At 32.4% G+C, this 22374-nt stretch overlaps 1 protein-coding gene across 1 annotated transcript in view; it reads right to left on the bottom strand.

Annotated features, from left to right (window-relative positions):
- ARFGEF1 (ADP ribosylation factor guanine nucleotide exchange factor 1) overlaps positions 1–22374 on the bottom strand; it is a 147325-nt gene that overhangs the window by 11362 nt on the left and 113589 nt on the right. Inside the window, exons 30-36 of the mRNA XM_031946292.1 lie at positions 18627–18756; positions 17500–17635; positions 17280–17418; positions 12395–12467; positions 8953–9085; positions 6878–7017; positions 4898–5066 (exon numbers count right to left, since the gene is read on the bottom strand). Of these exons, the coding sequence (XP_031802152.1) occupies positions 4898–5066; positions 6878–7017; positions 8953–9085; positions 12395–12467; positions 17280–17418; positions 17500–17635; positions 18627–18756 (920 nt within the window). The remainder of the gene's footprint in view (positions 1–4897; positions 5067–6877; positions 7018–8952; positions 9086–12394; positions 12468–17279; positions 17419–17499; positions 17636–18626; positions 18757–22374) is intronic.

The raw sequence follows: 22374 nt of genomic DNA, 5'->3' as shown, positions 1-22374 counted from the left end.
GGAACTGATTGGGATAAAGGAGGAGGTAAAGCATCAGGGCTATTCAGGGTGGGCACTAACACCCAAAGCATAGTCTTGAAAATCTCGTTAGCAATGGAACCAGTTCTGTGCCCTATCTTGTTAGAGGAACCATCTTGCATCACCCAACTCAAAAAAGGCAACTCTAAACCATGTGTCCTTTTGTTTACCAGCACCAGGGGTCCAATGACAGACAAACAACTTCTTTTCTTTTTAAAACTATTTTTTTGGGGGGGGTCACATTTGAATTCTGAGCAGTTTCCCTTCCTTTCATCCTCTCAAATCCATCCCAGAGGCAAGTAACTACTTTTCAAAAGTGGTTTACAGAGTAGCTTATTTGTTTACTACTTTAGAAATTTAATGATCTTTTAATCTTGTCATACTCTGGAATCCAATAAAGACTCCATTAGACCTTGTCCTTTTGGACATAAGACATTCAAAAATAAAAGACCCCAAAACACAACAGCATAAGAATTCAATGGGAAAAACTTCTGAATGAGCTATTTTAGATATTACAGAGCCTAAAGTTTGTTTTAATTCTCACTCTAAAGAGATAATGAGTAACTCAGTAAATGTGGATTCTCTCTTAGTTTCCTTTGTACACCATGGGGAAAACAAATGTCACTATCTTATCATTTGAACTTCATCTAGAACCATCAATCTTTCTCCATCCTGTATACTTCCCCAAATTTAAATGAGACTGGACTCTGAATTTTTTTAGGGTTGTTCTCCCACTGTTGGTCACTCATATAACAATCATCAGATGTAGATTCCAACACGGCTTCATCCAGTAGTCAACACTATATTATCAAAATAGAGATGGACATCAATACCATTAGGCAATGAGGCTTTTTTGAAGTTTCTGCCCACCACATCATGGCAACATGAAGGAGAATTCCCAGAAAAAAGCAAATAGTTCCTACTTAGTCTCAGCCACTGGAACAGAAAAAAAGGTTACCAATGAGACAGGTACTCTATAACACTGGAATTAAATGGTTCCTCATGAAAGTGAGATTTTAGCTGGAACTTTCAGGGAAACCATGAAGCAAAAGGCAAGAGAAAGAGCATTTCAGCTTGCCTTTGGGAAATTGTACAGTGCTCCTGATATGAATATTCATGCCTGCAAAATTTGTCAAAGAATAAGCTCGAGTATGCAGGTTTTTCAGTTATTCAGAATTGGCTTTGCAGTCTTTTCATTTATACTTTATACTTTACTATACATTTATATTTTAAAGACATCATTAGGTGGGCAATGTTATGCATCATTGTATTTGCAGATGACTTCTACAGTCTGATTTTGTAAACAGGCTGTAAAACATGAAATATTTTATTGTTCTCCTTTCTATGAAAATAGAAAAATCCTGCAAATATTTTTGAAATTGAGGCTAAGGGAATAGTAGCATGAGATAGGAGAAAATAAAGTAATAAGTCTGAGAAATAATGGATGACTGAACTGCCATTGTCTTTGTAACTCTTGTAAAGAATATAAGTTAGGCACTTCACTAAATTTTTTAGGAAGACAGCCAAGATGCTCCCCTTGTCTATATAACATATGAATCAAAGAGTCTTAGAATCAGAATATTAAAGATCTCAATTGATATCAAAGGATATGAACAGACAATTCTCAGACAAAGAAATTGAAACTATTTCTAGCCATGTGAAAAAATGCTCCAAGTCATTATTAATCAGAGAAATGCAAATTAAGACAACTCTGAGATACCACTACATACCTGTCAGATTGGCTAGAATGACAGGGAAAAATAATGTGGAATGTTGGAGAGGATGTAGGAAAACAGGGACACTAATACATTGTTGGTGGAATTGTGAATACATCCAACCATTCTGGAGAGCAATTTGGAACTATGCTCAAAAAGTTATCAAACTGTGCGCATACCCTTTGATCCAGCAGTGTTTCTACTGGGCTTATACCCCAAGGAGATTTTAAAGAAGGGAAAGGGACCTATATGTGCCAAAATGTTTGTGGCAGGTCTCTTTGTAGTGGTCAGAAACTGGAAACTGAATGGATGCCCATCAATTGGAGAATGGCTGAATAAATTGTGGTATATGAATATTATAATGAATGATTTTTATTGCTCAGTAAGAAATGACCAACAGGATGATTTCAGAAAGGCCTGGAATGACTTATATGAACTGATGCTGAGTGAAATGAGCAGGACCAGAAAACCATTATATACTTCAACAACAATACTATATGATGATTAATTCTGATGGATGTGGCCCTCTTCGACAATGAGATGAACAAATCGGTTCTAATAGAGCAGTAATGAACTGAACCAGCTACACTCAGTGAAAGAACTCTGGGAGATGACTATGAACCACTACATAGAATTCCCAATCCCTCTATTTTTGTCTGCCTGCATTTTTGATTTCCTTCACAGGCTAATAGTACACTATTTCAAAGTCTGATTCTTTTTGTACAGCAAAATAACTATATGGACATGTATGCGTATATTGTATTTGACTTATACTTTAACATATTTTAACATGTATTGGTCAACCTGCCATGGGGGGGGGGGGAGGTGAGGGGAAGGAGGGGAAAAGTTGGAACAAAAGGTTTTGCAACTGTCAATGATGAAAAATTACCCATGCATATACCTTATAAATTAAAAGCTACATAATAATAAAAAAAAATGCCTCCAAAAAAAAAGGAATATTAGAAATCAACCAAACCAAAACATCCCTGAATCAAAAATTCTACCTATACATATGACAATTTATTTAACTTCATCTTGAACATGGTTAGGGACTAGGAAATCATTACTTGTAAAGTAGTCTATACCCTGTTATAAATCTGCCTTAAGTTCTTCCTTCTTGGAGCTTCAGGTGTTCAAATCCTATGCAGCCTACTACAGAGTAAATCTAATTCTCTTTCTAGATGATATTCTTTCAAATACATAAAACATAGAAAAGACTAAAAAGATGTTTAGCCTTGTCTTTAGGCTAAACATCTCTAGTTCAAATGCTTCACAGATTAAATGGTCTATATTAATGCAATCTAAGATCATATTAACATTTTTGGCAACTAGATTAACATTTAGGAATTGCTGCTATATTATATCTTCCTTCAACCTGTATTCATACAATCTTTTTGAATTTACTTGAATTTTACTTTTGTTTCTATTAAATTTAATCTTGTTAGATGTAGCTCACAATTTTAGCCTATCAAGATCCTTACCCAATCAAGCTTTCATCATATCTATCCTTTATTTCTCAGATTCCTAGGAAAATTAGTCTATATGTATTGCTTTCAGTGCTCTCTTTATTCACTTCTTAACCTTTTTTTTTTTTTTTGATGAAAAGGAAAGTTTTGTCTCCAATATTATCAAAGATATTTTGATTTGCAAATCTGATGGTATTTCTCAGTTCTCATCCTCTTTGATCTGCCTCATTTAACATTACTGATCACACTCTCCCTTCTGGATACTTCTTTTCTCTCAAGTTTTGGTGAACATTAATCTCTCCTGATTCTCCTCCAAACAGTCTGATTGCTTCTTTTTTAATTACCTTTGTTCATCATACATATGTATGTTGATGTTCATGGCTTTTTGTCAAAAATCTCTTTTCTTTCTCCCTTAGCCACTTTGTCACTGACTGTACTATCAGCTTCCATGGGCTTAAATGTCTATGCAAATGATTCAGTCTTTTGTATCTAAATGCAATCTCTCCCCATGTTCTTGTCCTATATCACCACCAGTAGCCTATAGGACATTTCAAAGTGGATGTGCCAGAGATATCTCAAATTCAACATTTATGAAAAAGAACTCATTTTTGGCTCCTGGAAACCATTCTTTTCTATCCTCTGTATGAAGCCTTTCCTGATTTTCTCAACTATTCAGTAATACCTGCTTAATTTTATAGTTATTTTGTTATTCTGTATATAATTATTCTGTATACACGTGCATGTGAATATGGTTATGTGTACATGTGTCTATATTTTGTTTTATCCAACAGAATAGAAGCTTCTTTAGCCTAGGCATCGCTTCATCCTCTTGTATTAATATCTTCAGTGCCAAATTCGTGCCTTGCATATAGATGGCTTAGCCTCTTGTATAATAGCACACACGTGATGTGTATGTTATATATAAAATTACTGTCTAACAGCAGATGCTACTGTGATCCAGTTGGGTTATCTGTGCATCTGATAAGCATTTGAGGAAGGATAGGGAGATAAAGCTGAGAGAAACCAAAATTTGGTATTTTTAAAGAAATCTAAAAAAGGAATTTCTTATATCTCTCAAAAAAGATAAGCTTTCATAGAATGATATTCTTAGTTTTAAAAAAAGAGGTATAATTTCTATTTAGAAAATAATTTTAGAAATAACTGTTTCATCATAGAATGTGACAAGACCATAAGACAAAATAACAATATAATCCTGTCTTTAAGGAGCTAAAAGTAGGTATTTCCAAGTCTATCATATAGTTATCTTCCCATAACAGGATATTTAATGCGTAGCAGTCGATTGCAGGATAACAAGTGTAGAGTCCAAAGGTACCTTAAAGCCCAACTCCTTCATTTTACAGAAGGAGAATGTGAAATTCAGAAAGATTTAAATGATTTGTCCAAAGAAATGAAAAGTAATTTACCTGTCAGTTGAATTCATTAATATAAAAGTTGCTTTTTAAAGGGATTTTTCATCAAATGAAAATATAACAAAACAGTGACAGCAATATAGCACATTAGCATACTGGCAAATATGTTTAAATACATGTATTAAGGGATCAAAAGAAAAAAAAGGCATCCATTCCTTTTTCTGGACCCCAACTAACACTAATTAATATTAATATCAATATGGAAGCAAGTATAAGAAATAATGATATAATCTTTCAAAATTATTGTGAGAAAGCTTCAAGAACCTACCTGCTTTCCAAAGAGCAGTCCTCTGTTCATTGTTTGAATTAAATGCTTTGGCAAATCTATGGGATTCTAACAAACAGTCCAGTAACTTAAAAAGTTGTTGTGAAGTTAAAAAGCGGTACATTCCTTGATCTTGAGTATCAACTCTAACATCAAAGTCCACTGCATCTCTCTTTCAAAGACCAAAACAATAACAAAACAAAAAAATTCATCAGTAAAATTTGAACTCATTCTTAATGTTTTTACTATTTTATACTATTTTTAATATCTCTTCCAATGTACAGAAAATTTTTATCAATTAAAAATGCATGCCATTTTTTATTGCTTTGTTATTACTTTAAAGAAACAAAATATACACATTATCCTGGAATCTGGATAAAAAAGATTTACACTGGTAAAGGAGAAGCAATTATCTTACACTATTACATCATGTTTTAACCTATAAAAGATATTCGGTAAGAATTTGAAATTAGTAGGTTCTTTGGTTACTATGAAAAGCAGTAATCAACTTAAAAGAAATTAAACTAATCACAGGAGAGATTTTAGTCTCTTAAAAATCTAACTGAAGTCATATATATATATATATATATATATATATATATATATATATATATATACTTCTCAGTCAGTCAACAAGCATTTATTAATAATCATTTCTTACATATTAGATACTATTAAGTACTACAGATACAAAGAAGAGCAAAAATAAAAATGACACACATATATAAGTACAAACGATATAATAGTGCAAGTAAGAGATAATCTCAGAGCAAATGCAGTAGCATATGGATGTACGCGTGTGTATGTGTGTGTGTGTGTGTGTGTGTGTGTATGTATTTATGTCTCTGTCTTTGTTTAAGTCTAGGTCTACCAGGAAGTCAGAGAAACAAAGAATCGGGGTAAAAAAGAATCCAGAGATTGAAGGATAATCAGTGAAAAGGCACTAAGTCTGAATATAGAATTTCCTGTGCAAAGAATACAGATAGGTCAGTCTAAAGTGCATCATAGACCACATGAAGGGTAGTAATGAAGACTGTAAAGGTAGGAAAATCCAAAGCTATGAAGGGTTTTAAATGCAAAATAGAACGTTTTATATTTATTATGGAGGTAAAATGGACTCTCATGCATCAAAAGCCATCCTCAGTCATCCAGATCTCTATCTTGTCACTGGACCTTGAGGCTCTGGTGCTAGTTTTGCTTGCTAGTAATACTCATGGCATTAGCTGATGTCCTGGGAGCACAGGCTGAAAGGTGATAAAGAACTGTAACAGGGTACTGGATGTGGGAGTAAAGAGAAAGAGATCTACAAGAGAGATGTGGGAAGGCAGAAATGAAAAGACTACATATATGAGGTAAGCACAAGTGAAGAGTTGAGAATAATACTGGATTGTAAGCCTAGGTAATTGGGATCATTCCAGTGGTACAATATAAGGGAAGGAGGAGAAAAGGGGGAAGGAGGAACTAGGTAAAAGGTAATGAATTTGGTTTTGGAAGTTTTATAGTACACTATAGTATAGTATAGTAAACACACATGTTTAAGACATCCAAAAGGTGGTTGGTGATGGGGAAGCTCAAATTTCAAAAGTGATACTGATTTGTAGTTAATCATAATTTCTTAAAAAAATAAATTATAAATATCTTAAATAAAATCATAATTTCTTAAAATATCTTCTAAACTTCCAATCCAAGTTTTCTGCAAGAGGCCTTTCCCAGCTCCATTTCCTTCTTTTTGAGATTACCCCCCAATTTATTTTGTATGAATTTTGTATTACAGTTATTTCCATGCTCTCTCCCCATTAGAATATGAGCTCCTTGATGACTGTGGCTTTTTTGGTTTTTCTTTGTATCTTCAGCATTTATTGTTAAGTGCTTAATAAAATGCTTGCTGATTAACAAAATGTACATATTAACATCATGTATGTAGATAACTCTTCAAAATATTAGCAAGGAGGTAAAGATGAAAGCTTTCATACTTCCAGTTACCTGTGCTGCTGCAAGATTTTCTGCATCTTCTTTTTTACTAGTTGCTGGGAAAAATACGATGTTGTCTATAGTTTGGATGAGTTCAAGCTGTACAACACATTTAATCAATAGGGCAGCAAACAATTTCTGTTCTGGAAATTCTATAAAGGAAAACCCATGACCCATGCAGAAACAATTACTTTCAGCTACTTTTAAGTCTTCCAGAGTGTAAAAATACAAGAAAAAGTATTTCTATAACATAAGAAAAATGTAGCCATGGAATAATAAAGAAACTATGGTGCTAATACATAAAAAACTGCATATTATTTGTTAAAGTGGGACCTAAAGAGATTGAATGATTAGTTAAGTAGACCAAGAACAAACAGACTGTCATTTTAAAAAGTTTATAACAGGAGACAGTCCAACTAAAAATATGACTGATCAAGTCAATGATCAAATAATTAAAATCTTGAATAGAATATTATGTGAATTCACTATTTCAAAAACAAAACAAACTACTCTCCTCTAAAAGCTTACTTAATTGTCTCATTATAGGTATAAGGTATTCTTGGGCTTTCAAAAGCTATGTTAATAGTGCAAAATCTTGCATGAGGACTAGCTTAGTTAAAATCAAGAACATTCATCATAAAAAAAGAGCCTCCAAGTAAGTGATGACTTTTTTTGCACTGCTATATGATTATCTACTAAAATATGCACCACTTATGCTGGTGGAGGATTTACTTACATAATAAAATCACAGCTCTTTTAAAAAGCATTGTATTATAGAACATTATAGAATTCCAGTTCTTAGTAACAAAAAGTCATACTACCTCCACCCCAAAAAAGGGGCAATATTGATATGTTCCATATCAGAAATTTTTCAAACTTTTATTTTCAATAAATATATGGTAGGAATACTCACAATTTTAATTATAAATTTTATGCGAGGAACAACACAAACCCTTTAGGGAAAAGGGCACTAAGCATACCTTCAAATGAGCTTCTATGGGAACTTCTGAGTAAGGGCCAAAGATGCTCTTGCTATCTGCTATCTATCACTCATAAACAGAGCAGGACAAAAGCACATAAGAGTGCTCCCTTTCGTGGGGAGTAGAGAAATATATGTTTGAACTATAAATGTCAATGGAGAAAGGTTTCCATTCAGCTTGGATTATCATCTATGCTTGAAGTACCTAATTCTTTATCATAATTTTCTAGGCATTTGCCAACTTTTACTTGAGACTGAGCTTTTCCCACCATCAAAGAAATATGAAGGGGGAAAAAAAAATTCCCAGATATTCACAAAACAGAAAAGTACAGGGCCTGGAGGGGAAAGAGAGGTGAACAGGGAAAGATCAGACTCTTCTTTCCTTAATAGCCAAGAACTTAAATGAACTGCCAATGATCACACAGGTATTAAGTGGAAAAGCTAAGGTTCAGGTTCTTGAACTTCAAATACTCTCCTCTGCCCAACTCAGTTATGTTGTTTTTCAAATACAGGCTTTTAAATACATTCATATTAGATCACACATATTGAACTATTCAATCCTTTTCTGTGTCAATAATTTCCTGAGTAATAATCCCAAATATATTAAGTTCTATTTAGATGATATGTAGAAAATTGTGTTTAATTCTGAGTGCCAAATTATAAATGAAACATTTTACGAAATCCTTGCTTTTCATGCTGCCATGCACAACACAGCATATTCACAAGATCATAATCTTAGGTTTGGATGGAATTTTAGGGGTCACTTAATCCAACTCCTTAATTTTACAGATGAGGGAACTGAGGCATCAAGCGGTTGACTGACTTCTTCAGGGTCACACAGTAAATGAGTATGGGATTTGACCTTAGGACTTCCTAAATCCAGATGCAGAGTGCATTCTAGTCTGCTGTGTTACCTCTAATAATTCAACAGAAATTGCTAATTTGAATGAACAGTAAAACAAATGATAAAATGTCATGTCATGCAGTGTATAGATTACAACTGCTATCAAAAAAAAAGAATAAATTTTATTCTAATTAAGAAAAATTTTACTTTCTTAAACTGTATTATTTAGCAATTTTTACATGTGGGAAGATGACACTAACTTACTTGCTGAGAGCTTTGTTTTGTTGATTTCCTCATTCACAACAGACCCCCCAGGGGACTGTATAGGATATCTGTTGTCTGTAGATCTTGGTTGGAGAGAATCATGTATATCCACCGATTTCTGAGATATTGTATCCTAAATGAAATACAAAGTACATTTAAGAGCACTGAAATAACTTTCACAGACAAGATTATTTTTACTAAGAGGCACATCAGTTCTATAGTTTAGAAGTTATTTTGTAATGCCACAGTCTCCTTGAACTGCCCTACCTCAGTTATTCTGCCCCAAACCTCAGGCCTTTTGATCATCAGAATAATTGATAAGGATAAAAGAATCTTATATTTTAGAATATCAGATGCTGCTCCTCATCCCAATCTATTAGGATATCAGATACCTTTCCCCATCAGAGTATCAGATAACCTTCCTATCTCTGGTGCCTCCTCATTATGTCATCCCCATCTGCTCCCATTATGCCATTGTTTCTGTCTCCCTATAAAGAATTTACTGAATACTTGGAGATGAGAATCTGATCCAGTCAACTGACTTACTCTCCAATAAATTAATTATAACTCTCTAACCTCTATCTCACCTCAGTTTCTCAGGCATTACAATTTCACTGTTTTTATGGGTTTTTAGCACACAGACATTTATTAATCCCTCTGGTGGGTGGTACAACCCCTACACTGATCCTAGTTTAGGATAAACACAAGGGTAACTTCTATGTCTGATAAGAAAGCAACTTAAAAAAACAAAACATGACAATCTGACCACTTAAAGAAAAATATTCGTATCTATGGTATATTTTGTCATTACTCAATTTACAATAGCCATTATTTGTTTTGTGCTCAGGGAATAGGTGTTACTTTGAATATCATAAAGCAATAAAACAAAGTACTCACAAAAGTGAAGCTACTGTTCAAAAAAAGTTCCACAGTCAAATTTGTACAATTTTTAGGTTGTCTTCTATTTGAATGAATTGTAGTATATAGACTCTAGACCTAGATTTATTCAAATTTAATTAATTCTTGAGAAATTCTTCTTCACGTTCTTCCAACAAATTTCCAATTCATTTTCTCTTTTGGTACAAATACTTCTTTATTTTTGATTTTACTTTTACTTTGGTCTCCATCAGATGCACAAAAATTTAGCAAAATGACTCATTTTACTGACAGAGGATGCTTTTCTGATGGTTTCAACTAGTAGGAACATGATCAATATGCTAGAAAAAGGCCTATGTGAGGGAACTAGGTGGATGCTGTGTTGGGTCTTGAGTCAGAAAGACCCGAGTTCAAATTCAGCCTCAGACCTTTATTATTTGTGTAATTCTAAATAAGTGATTGTCTGCTTCAATTAATCATCAATAAAATGAGGATAATAATAGCATCTACCTTCTAGGGTTATTATGAGGGTAAGTGAGATAATTATGTTAAAGCACTTTGCAAACCTTAAAGTACTCATAAATGATGATATAAACAAACAATCAGGCTCTAAAAAATTAAATACTAAGTCTTTATAGGTGTCAAATGAGGGGAAAAAAATCAAACAAATTAATTTGTAAAGAAAAACTTATAAAATGCAGTCTCTTCAGCCAATCCTGATATATATTCTGGATAGCCACCATTTCATTCCCTTTCATCTAATAGCTGGAAGTTTTGTATTTTTTCCTAAGTGGATTAAGTAGGCTGTTTGCTCTTGTGTACAATACCATTAATTGTCTGATTTGAGATATTAGTTATTTTAAAAATGGCAGGTTGATTCATTCAATAACTGATTTAACTGAATACTAAAACTTCGATGTGGCCATGTGGTTTATCCCCAGCTGAATCAAAACTCCTTGAAGACAAAGACTTTTTCATTCTTGTATAGCTAGTTAGCACAGTGCATGGCATGTAGAAGTTTAAGAAAATGCTTAGTGGCTGATAGATAGCTAAGTGACTAGGTTGACAATTTACTTAAAGTCTAAAATTTTACTTTTTGGAAGAAATTTAAATTTTTGAACACTCTTACAGAAATAACCATTTTAAGTAAAAAGTCAATATATCTAGGCTCAATGCTTTCTATTACTTTAGAACTATATAATCAGGTACATTTAGATTAATTTATCTAATACAAATGGGAATGATTATTCTTTATATTCAAATCCCCAGAAGTTAGCACAGTTCCTGACCCATGGTAGGAGCTTAACGAAACTTGCTGATTGAAGACTTACATAGATAACATACATTAATGGCTGAAAATTTACCTTTCCAATTAAAATTTAAATTTTGGAACACCCAAGTAGAAACAATCATTATAAAATGAAATAAGTATTTACTATCTTTCTACACACCCTTAAATTTCTCTTATTTTAGAACCATATAATCAGAAATGACTAGGTTAATTAATTTAATCTAAACAGGCATTGTTTTATTTTTTGTACTCCTATTTCTAATGCTTAATATGGTGCCTAGCACTGTAATGATAATGATAATAATAATAATTAACAATTAAGACAACAATAATAGGTAGCACTTATATAGCACTTTTAGGCTTGCAAAGGCTTTATAAATGTTCTTTTATCTCTATTCTCATACAACAATCTTGAGAAATAGATGCTGTTATTATCATCATCACAAGGTTCAGAGCAGTTAAGTGACAAACACAGTGTCCCATAACTTGTGTTTATAGCTCAATTTGAACTCTAAGTCTACTGCAGCTATAGGTCTAATGTTAAGTACATAGCAAGCACTTAGTAAGTTAAGGACTGATTTTGAGATTTGAAAAGTATTTTCAAAAGAAATATTTTACTCAATTAAGATAAAAGATTTAAATTCTTACATATACACCATAGTTAGAATTTGACTCTTGTATAAAACTGGTTTTTTTTGGTTAGATGAATTACAAGATTTAGAGTTTGAAGGGTTCTTTACATTGATTTTACAAATGAGGAAATTGAGATTCAGAGAGAAGAATGATTTATTCAAGGTTACAGAGGTTAAATAGAAGAATCTGGATTCAAATACAGGTTCTCTCACTCTAATATTTTGTCTACTATCCTGCTGACAACTAGCTTCCTAGAATAGTTAGGCAGGCACTGATCCTATCCTGACCTGGCAATATTCACATCACAGAAATGTTCAGTAATGAAGAAGAGGCCTTTGGGTGCGCCCAACCAGAATGGACACAAAGGGGAAAGAAAAGAGTGAATATTATCTAAAAAAAAATCTAGTTACTTCTGATTAAAGAATAGAATGAACAATAAAGAAAAATAGAGATGGGAGATTAGTACAAGTGACAAGCTGTAATCTTGATACTCAGCAATAAAAGAGAATAAGAACACAAAATGGTTTTGCACTTTGAGGGAGCAAACATCCTACATATAAAAATTTACAAAGTTATGATTTGGCATACTAAATGAAGTAAAAAATCATGACCAACAGATGTATTTTGTGAAATAAAACTTACCAATTGTTTTTCACTCACAGCAGATGGAGATGCTGGAGCAGTTTCTCCACTAGTAGGTCGCCAAGTCAAGAGCCTTCAAAATACCAGAAATATATACACCATGAGATGTGACAAATCATATAGGCATTGAAATAGATTAAAAAAAAACCCTATGGCTTTCATTTTAAAAATGATAATCTATACTAGTTATGCTATTGCCAGGCATTTTTAAGGAAATACTTAATTGGTAATTCTTCAGGACATTTTTTCCCCCTAAAAATCAACTGAACATCATCTTATTTCTAGAATAAAAAAATTCCCCCCAAAGATAAACTTTTAAACTAATACAAGTATTACTTTTGCAAGTCAAGGATCTGTAATTGATTCAAAATGAATTTCCCCTCCAGAGAGACTATAATCTTTCTTTGACTCAGAATTTGTTCTTCTAGAATTGCTATGGTCAAAAGAAAATGCCTTGCCCTGTAACTAGCATATTAATCTTCTAAACTGAACTAGATTATATGTATCAGACATACACTTTGCTAATCCTTGAAGACTTTCCAGTGTGATATAGCATTTGCTATAGGTTTTTTCTATCAGACGCTACCTTTGAAAACCCAGGGCCATCCCCTTGTCATGATGAGGACATAATGATAGTTTAGCAAATAAATCATTAAATAATGTGAAAAAAATTTTTTTCAATGTAAGACTTCAAAACATGATTGTGTAGGCAGCCTAATGCCAAGTCATGTCAGGGAAGTCCCGGTATTTGGTAGAATGGTAGTGAAGATCCCAGACCAATTCAAACAATTTTGAGAGTACAAAGTCAGAATTAACTGCACAATAAGGCCTGGTCTGAGAGGAAGTTTCTTAGTACTCTAAATATCTGAGACCAAATTATTATTTGAAAACGTATGAAGTCATCTCTAAAGGCCAGGAACTGCAATGTGTTAAGGCACCTACTCCAGGATGTAACTTTTAGGAAATCTGTAACAGAGATCATAAGAAATTATGTAACACAGAATTCTTTTTAAAATGGATAAGAAAACTACTCTGTCTCCCCCAAGACTACAATGTCACCAAAAACAAAGTATATTAGGGATACAGACAGCTTACGGTTAGTTTACCTTCACAGCGTCAGAAACAAAAGGATTTAAATAGATGATTTTACTTTATTTGTCAGGGGTTCTTCTGTTAGAAGTTCTACCAAAGAAAGTCAATGCAATACTGAATCTGCATAGACCCAAATCTCACACTATATTTCAAAAATAAGGTCAAAATGAGCATATGATTTAGACATAAAAGGGGATATCATAAGCAAATTAGAGGAGTATGGAAAAATATACCTGTCAGATCTCTATATAAGGGAAAACTTTATGACCAAATCATAGATAAAAAGGATGACAAGAGGCAAAATGAATGATTTTGACTATATGAAATTAAAGAGGTTTTGCACTAAACAAAACCAATTCAGACAAAATTAGGAGGAAAGAAGGAAACTGGGATTTAAAAAAATTTCTTTTTCTTTTTTACAAATTTCTCTGATAAAGACCTCACTTTTCAAACAGATAAGGAATTAAGTCAAATTTATAAAAATAAGTCATTCTCCAATTGATAAAGGGTCAAAGTATGAGTAGAGTTTTCAGAAAAAGAAATCGAAACCATCAAAGACAAAAATGCTCTAAATCACTATTAATTAGAGAAAGGCAAATTAAAACAACTCTTAGGAATTACCTTATAACCTATCAGACTAAGATGACAAAAAAAAAAAAAAAAAAAAAAAAAAAAAAAAAAAAAAAAAAAAAAAAAAAAAAAAAAAAAAAAAAAAAAAAAAAAAAAAAAAAAAAAGAAAGAAAATGACAGGCTGGAAATAAACTGTTTATAAAGTTGTGTCTATCTTTTGACCCAGAAATGACACTGCTGAGTCTATATCTCAAAGAGAGCAAAGAAAAAAGAAAAAGATGTACATACACAAAATATTTATAGAAACTCTTTTTATGGTGGCAAAGAAATGGAAATTGAAGGGATGCCCATCAGATTTGAAATATTTGAACAAGCTGTATTATGTGACTGTGATGAAATACTATTGTGCTATATAAGAAATGACAAAAGGGATGGTTCATAAAAAATGTGGGAAGACTTACATGAGCAAATGCAATGTGAATTGAGCAGAACCAGGAAAACAATCTATATGCTAACTACAATAAGGAAAATTAACTGTGAAAAACTTAGCTGAACTTGGTGACTTAGTGAAAGACTTTAATCAGTACAATAATCCAAGATAATTCCAAATGACTCATAAAGAAAAATGCTATATATATCCAGAGAGAATTGATGCTGAGTGCAGACTGAAACATAGTTTTTCCACTTTATTTTTCTTGTTTAAAAACAAAACAGCATGGCTAATATAATTTTGCATGACTTCATATGTATAATGCTTGTCTCAATTTTTTTTTTTAATAAATAAGATATAATTCTTTTAAAAACTCTTGTTTCTGGGAAGATATCAATTGAACATTTGGGATTATTATTTCAGATATACTTTATCAGAAAACTTAGTGGGAAAAGCCCCCTATTTAATATCCCTTATGTTTTCTAAAGCCCAACTTCTTAAACTGTGGGGTCACAACCCATATGGGGTTTTATAACTGAATGTGGGGGGGGTGTCACAAAATTATGATTTGTTAGCAGTAAATGTTTGATTTGTATACCCATTTTATATAACTATATGCCCAGGATCACATAAAAATTTCTTGGGTGAAAAAGGGTTCTAAGTGGAAAAAGTTTAAGAAGCTCTGCTCTAAAGTATAAAAAAGCAGCTTTACTTAAACTTAATGTCTCAGCTCTACCAGGAATAATAGGAATATACATAAATAATAATATTATAAGTAATACATCACTTTTGGTAAAGTTGAACACCTTAAAATGGTTGATTTTTCTCATATAACTTTTTTATATAATAACTTATATGAGAAAAATCAACCCTGATAATAGGTTGTGATGTGTATATAACTTACTTTTTTTCCCCTTCTAGCAATTTAATTATTTTAAATTTATTTTCTCCAATGCTATTCTAATTCCAGTACTTAATACCATGGCTAGTTTTTGTCATAAAACTTTCAAAGAATGACCAACAAAAAGGTTGAATTTTGTGCTAGATTCAACACAATGAATATATATATACACAATCACCTTGTATAGCAGTATATATATAGAATATTTTTGACATTGATCTTTCTACTGTACTGGAAATAATGGATAGAAGTCACAAAATTACACTAAGTGGAAAGGGCTTTAAGCAACATTTAATACTGTTTCATAGATCAGAAAACTAGAGCCTAGAAAAACTAAGTGACTTGTCCAAAGGTAGAACTGCAACTAGAACTTATTTTCTATTATACCCAAATGCCATAAGGATACATTTTCAATATTCATGTATTCTATTTAATATATGCTTTTAAAAATTGTTTCTTTTTGCAAAGATGCATGTATTTTACATAAAAACATTATAATCATACAAGTCAATTTAAGAAACTACTATTTTACTAGTACTTCTCTAATATAATAAAACTAAAAATAATTGATGAATGTTACTTTAGATTTTTAAAAATTACCTTAGAAAGAAGATGTGGGAGAAATTTGCTGAGTAAAAAGCCTTGTTTTTTATATAATCACTGAAAGGAAATAACTTAAAAGTACTCCTCAAATCACCATATATGAAATTATTAAAGAAATGTGCGCTCTTAAAAGGTTGTGACTTTTGTCCAAAAGTTAATTGTGCTTTTTTTGCCTCCTCCTCAAACCACAAGTTTACAAAATGAATCTTAAGGACCTAATTATATACAAGATTAGTGGTTGATCCAACGTCATACAAATACTAAGTAGGAGAGTCTAGATCCAAACACAGGTCCTGTGAACCAAATTCAGCATTATTTCCACTACATTAAAAAAAACTATTTTATAAAAAGTGATTTTCCTCATGAGATTTTGGATGAGAATTCTCATTTTACAAGGTAAGAACTACTGCAAAGAGAAGGTTGTTTTGATAACTCTGTGTCTGGTACTTATCCCTTTATAGATATATGTGAATTAAATGACTTCTAAAATCATTAGTGATGTTAAAAATTCTAATTTCCTAGAACATTATCAAATGAAAAATTCCTAATTCATTGAGCCACAGGCTCCAAAAACCATTCTTAATTTATGAGACTTGTTACATTATCAAATAAAATTATGAAGGCCATGGGAAAAATGTTAATAAATTATTCTTAAATTGTAGAAGTATATTGTAAAAATGCCAGTAGCTTTTAAAAATGTAACTAAGGGAAAAATTTAGTAAGGGAGTAATTTAGTCCAGGGAAATATTATGTAACATTAAAAAAAATTTGTGTTCTTTAAAAACAAAACAAAAATAAAATATACTCCAAGTTACAATTTACACATTAATTTACTAAAATAAATATTTGGAAAAAAAATTCTCTGGGAAAAAGATAGCAGGTCCCAGAACCACTGAGTCAGGAAATCTAAATTCTATTTCTAAACCAGAAATACTGAAAATGACTGTTCATTTGGCTTCTTCTATTTCAATCTTGCCACATAAGTACCAAACCAAATTTAATCACAAATTTCCAGGGTAAGATCCCTTATAGAAATTTGTAATGACAATTTATAGAATACTAGAGGACAGTAAAAATAAACATTGCATTTTCTAGAATATGAATTTATGTTGTGTTTTGATATATATATTATTTATACAAGTTGACACTTAGAAAAAGCTGCATTTTGTGATGGGATTTCAATATGTAGGTGTAGACATGACTTAAAAAGAAACCATTAAATATAATAAAATCCAATGCTCAGCATTAAATATGCACATATACATGAAACTAATACCAAGTCTTCTTACGCGTGTGGAATTGTAGTTTTGAAGATATCCAGGGTGCAGCTGCAAGTTTTATCCCAAATTTCTAGAGTAAATTTCTCACCATTCAGAATGACGACATTTTCTAAACAGTTTGTACCAGACCGTGCTAACTGTTCATTGTCTAGAAAAGAAAACAATCATTTATTTATTTGAAATCAACATAGTAACATTTTTGCATTAATAAAGTCTGGTGCAAATCTACCTTGCTGCACACACCAGTACAGCTGTGCAAATATGTCATCCAAAAGGACATCACTTAGTACTTCTAAATATTGGGTGAATACGTCACAGATTGCATAAAGTGCATGATTGCAAGTAGTTGTCATCCATTCAGCTTTCTGGCAGTAAAGAGAATAAAAAGACAAATGAATTGCTAAAATTAAAAAAAAAAAAATTAAACACATTTTGCTATACCTTATCAAAGGATCCCACCCCTGGGCTTCTAACTATTCTAATTCACTTTTTTCATGCTAGCATTATTTATTTTATAAATAAAAATGTTCTATATTCTGTGGCTAGAACAGATTAAACAATCTACTACTTTTTTTCACTAATTATAAGGATGTAATTTTATAATTTCTGCACATACACATGGACTATTCAAAAAACAGAAGGGTAAGTTAAAGGGAAGAAAAAGAGAAGAGGTAAAATATAAATTTATCTAACTCATGTAAAAAGAAACGTGGTTACTATATTGCTTCTAAATAAATAAAACTGGCTTTTTTTTGTTGAGATTGGGATCACTGAAAAAAGATAAAGAGAATATACTACTAACTAATGAGAAGCAACTTCTATATTTTGATAAAATGCAAGAAAAATAGTATTTTTACATTTTACAAAAATATGGCCTTTATGTTTGAACCTTAGTACAATGATATAAGTAAAAAGGAAAAAGACATAATATCTTTACAAAGTTCCGAAAAAAACTTAAAACTTATGAAATAACATATTTAAAAGATAACAACTAAAAGAATGTCGGTGTTCCTTACTCACTTAAGAATAAGGAACCACCTAAAGCTAAAGAGAAATATATTATTCTTCTTTTATAGATACAGTGACAAATTTGAATAAAATTAAAAAAAAAAAGCAAAAGCAAATCAACAATAGCTGTATAATGACTAAACCAAAGCAATTAATTCATAGAGTTCTATCCCACAAATAACATTCTGGTTTATGAAGACATTCTAACACTATCTTGCATGTAAGAAGATTGCCTGAGGCTTATTTTCATATCAAACTGTTTAATGCAACATATGGAAATTTGTTTGCAGAAGAATAAAGAACTGCTTCTTAACTGTAGCCCTCATGAAGACTCTGTTGTTCTCTTACCTCAGTTTGTTGTTCTGGTAGTTTCATATTGTCAAAGATTCTGAAGACAATTCTAAATAAATCCTGCCACCAATGTTTTTCATAAGTGTGGCCATATGTTTTCATTATTTCAAACATTACTGTCAAGCCTCTAAAAAAGTACAAAAATGGGAGTTATTTAGCAAAGTGATATTATGTATCGGAGACCTCAATTTCTAAAATGTTTATGATGAACTCCAAAAGCAACTGGAAATATAAGGTATGTGAGTTTTAATTAGGCATATATTCATGTTTTATTTAATAAACTAAAAATGCAAAATAAATTGTTTTTCATAGGAGTATCTAGAAGAAATGCTTAAGTTTTGAAGGTACTTTTGCTTATATAAGTGAAGAAAATTTTAAAAGAGAAAGACCCTCCTTGACCTCAAGAAGTTTAAAATCTAGCAAATGGGAAAAAGACACCAATAACTGTACTACAAAATGCAAATGAAAAAAATATGAAAAGGTGATTTTTTTTGAGTCAGAAGATCTAGGCTACTATTTACTACCTACATGACCACAGATAGGTAAATCATATAACTTTTCAGGGTCTTGATTTCCTCATCTATAAATAAATGAGTTGGGTTCATCACTTCTTTCCCACATTACTTCTTGCCTCTAGTCCCAAAGTAAATTTTCTTAAATATAGATTTCATCTTGCTACTACCTAAAAGAACTAGGATAAAATCAATGAATATTACTGGCATCACACCTACAACTTGGCAAACTGGCTTTGATTGTTTCCTCACACAAGATATTCTTATTTTTGGCCTCTGCGCCATTGTATTGGCTGTCTTCCAATCCCTCTTTTTCTTCAAATCTCAAGAGATGGAAGAAACCACAGAGATCATCTGATCCAATCAATCCAGAATTAAAATTTATTTACAAGACAGGTCAATCTCAAGGCTTTGTTTGAAGAATTCCAGTGAGAAAGAATCTACTCACTTCCAAAACAGTCCACTCTTATTTTGTGATAGCTGTTAGTTATGATTTTCCTTCTGCAGGATCTAAATTTGCTTTTGTAACTTTCACACATTTTGCTTAGTTCTAAATTCTTGGGCCAAGAAATATGAATTTATTCTCCTTTCTCCATTTAGCAGCAATTCAGTATTTTAAAAGAGCTATTATGCTCTCAACATCCTCAATTTTTTCAAATGATAATCTCAAGATCTCAGGGGCCTTTCAATCTCCTGGTTACCCTTCTTGGGATGCTCTCTGATTTTCCCAAAATGTAGCCTTCAGAACTAACTACACTCCTGATGGGATCTGACCAGCAAGCAGGTGGAATTAACATCTTCCACATCCTGTACATAATGCCTAAAACTATACTAGCTTTTTCAGGTGTCATGTCACAAAATACAGCTCCAACTAAATCTGTAATCTACCAGTTTATCTTTCAGATAAGCAACTATACTATTTAATTATACAAACCCTCATCTGTACTTGTGCACTTTTAAAAAAATCTTAATATCTTAAAGAGAAATTTTATGAGAATTGCATACATGAGTGCAAGAATCTACTCCATAAATAAAAATGGTTAAAAAGCAATTTATTTGGGGGAAAAAAAAAAGCTAATGAAAACTAAGATTTCATTTAAGGGAGACATTCTATCCACGACTAGAGATACAATAATCTTATTGGTCATGGTGGTTGATCAAAGACAAATTATTTAAAAAAAAAAGAAGTATTAAGTACAGAGATAATCATGGAAAGCACGAAGCATTTTAGGTGAGAATTTATGGGAAGATATAGCGAAGAATTAAAAATGAAGGAGAGGGGTGAAATGGACTGTAATCTGCATATTTGGAGGCATTGTCCATGGGATCATAAATGTAGACCACTTCCAATTTTGGCATTGTTCCCTCCCCCTCTTGACCAAGCAACCTGATCTAAAGGCTAAGATAGATCATGGCCTTCACACAGATTCTGATACTACATATAAACACATACACACATTTGGGGAGAAAGAAGAAAATTCAATTTTAAGTTAGGAATTGGGTCCTGTGGCAGAACAGCCTTTGTTGATGATTAGAGGGGGAGTAATTAATTAGTCCCCGCCATCAATAACCAGTGGGAAACTCAACCTTTTTTCCCTTCAGTTCATTCTATCCTTACTCTTGCTCAAGGAATTGTAATCAAATCAACCCTAAAGTAGAATTCAAGAATATGGAAAATACACATGAAAGGATCAGATTTTAAAAAGTGCAAAACAAAGTATTTTATATAATAAGATTTTGGGAACAATTAATTTATGACCCTCTAGGCCATTCCTTTCTTAAGGAGTTTATTGCTTGACTCACATTCTTTCTATCTCAACCTCAGTTATTATAATATGAGAGTTCAATTTACTTATTCATTTCCCTTCAAACTGGCTTCTCAGACAACATTTCCCCTCTATTTCAAGCAATCTGTGAAGATGAGTTCTACCTACTTCCCCACTTAGTTGCCTTTCTTTATTCTACTATTCTCTTTCTCATGACGTCACTTTGGCTCAAGTCTTACTTAACTACCTTCAAAATTTTGACACTACAGTTAACCAGTTCAACTTCACACTACCCTGGTTAACCTGAAAACCCTTAATTCCTTGCATATGCTCATTTAAACCCTAAATGTGGATTAATCCCACCATCTGTCTCATGTGTTTCATTCCTTTGTTGCTGATTATCTCTAGAACAAGATATACAACCATGTTTGTCTGAATCCATTACAAATTTGTTAGCTAATTTTAAATGGATCCTTATTGTTGCTCACTAGTTCTTTTACCTTTTCCTTATGTAATGACAGGATTACATAGAGTCAGTTCAAACTCCTCTCCTCTCTCCTCTCCTCTCTCCTCAAGCTAGTCCTATCTCTCTAATCCCTGTTCTCTAATCCCTAGAAGAAAATTGCCCCCACTGCCTCAATTTTATTTCCCATTTTCTACTCAACACTTTAACACTTGACTGAAACTGTTCATTTCCAAATCCAATGTCCTTTTCCGAGCCCTCCTCCTTTTTAATCTATTTCTATGGTCTGTTAACTCTTTCCTTTTGTAAAGTTTTTGTATTCTGTCATGTTCTCTGATTCTCTTTTTCAGTGCCCAAAGTCCCTCTATGCAGGAAGATCTCAAGGCTCTGTCCTGAGCCTTCTCCATTCTCTTTCTGTGTTCTCATCAGTTCTTAAATATATCAAAATTACACATCATTCATCTGCTCCAGAAGCTTCAGAAGCTCCCTAATGAGTGTAGAATCAATACAAACTTTTCTGTTCTGCCATTTAAAGCCCTTCACAACTGGTTCCATATGAATTTTTTCCCCAACCTGATTACACCATTATTCCATCATGCACTCAACATTCCACTCCAATGAGTCAACTTTCTCTTTAGTGCAAGCAGCATTCCACTTTTGCATGTCTCTGCCTTTATCCAGATTGCTCTCTATTCATGTTTGGAATGCTCTTCTCCTTATTTTAATGGTATCTCCAAGAACCTCTATTGTTTTTTTACAGTTGATCTCTAGAACTATCTCTTATAAAGGCCTTTTCTAATATTTCTTATTGCAAGTATTCTTGTTCCCTGCCTCCCTCCCTTCCCCAAACTCTCTAACTAACTAGTATTTGTAGTTCTTTTTTGTACTTATCAGTTACCTGTTATCACTATCTCCAGAAGAATAAAAGCCACTTGAGGGCAGGGACTATTTTCTTTTTGTACTTGTATTCTCAGTGCCCACCATAGTGCCTAGCACAAAGGAGG

The sequence above is a fragment of the Sarcophilus harrisii genome, chromosome 1 (assembly GCF_902635505.1).
Source record: "Sarcophilus harrisii chromosome 1, mSarHar1.11, whole genome shotgun sequence".
NCBI lineage: Eukaryota > Metazoa > Chordata > Mammalia > Dasyuromorphia > Dasyuridae > Sarcophilus > Sarcophilus harrisii.
Note: the sequence above shows the minus strand (reverse complement) of the source record. Positions and strands in the feature narration are given on the sequence as shown.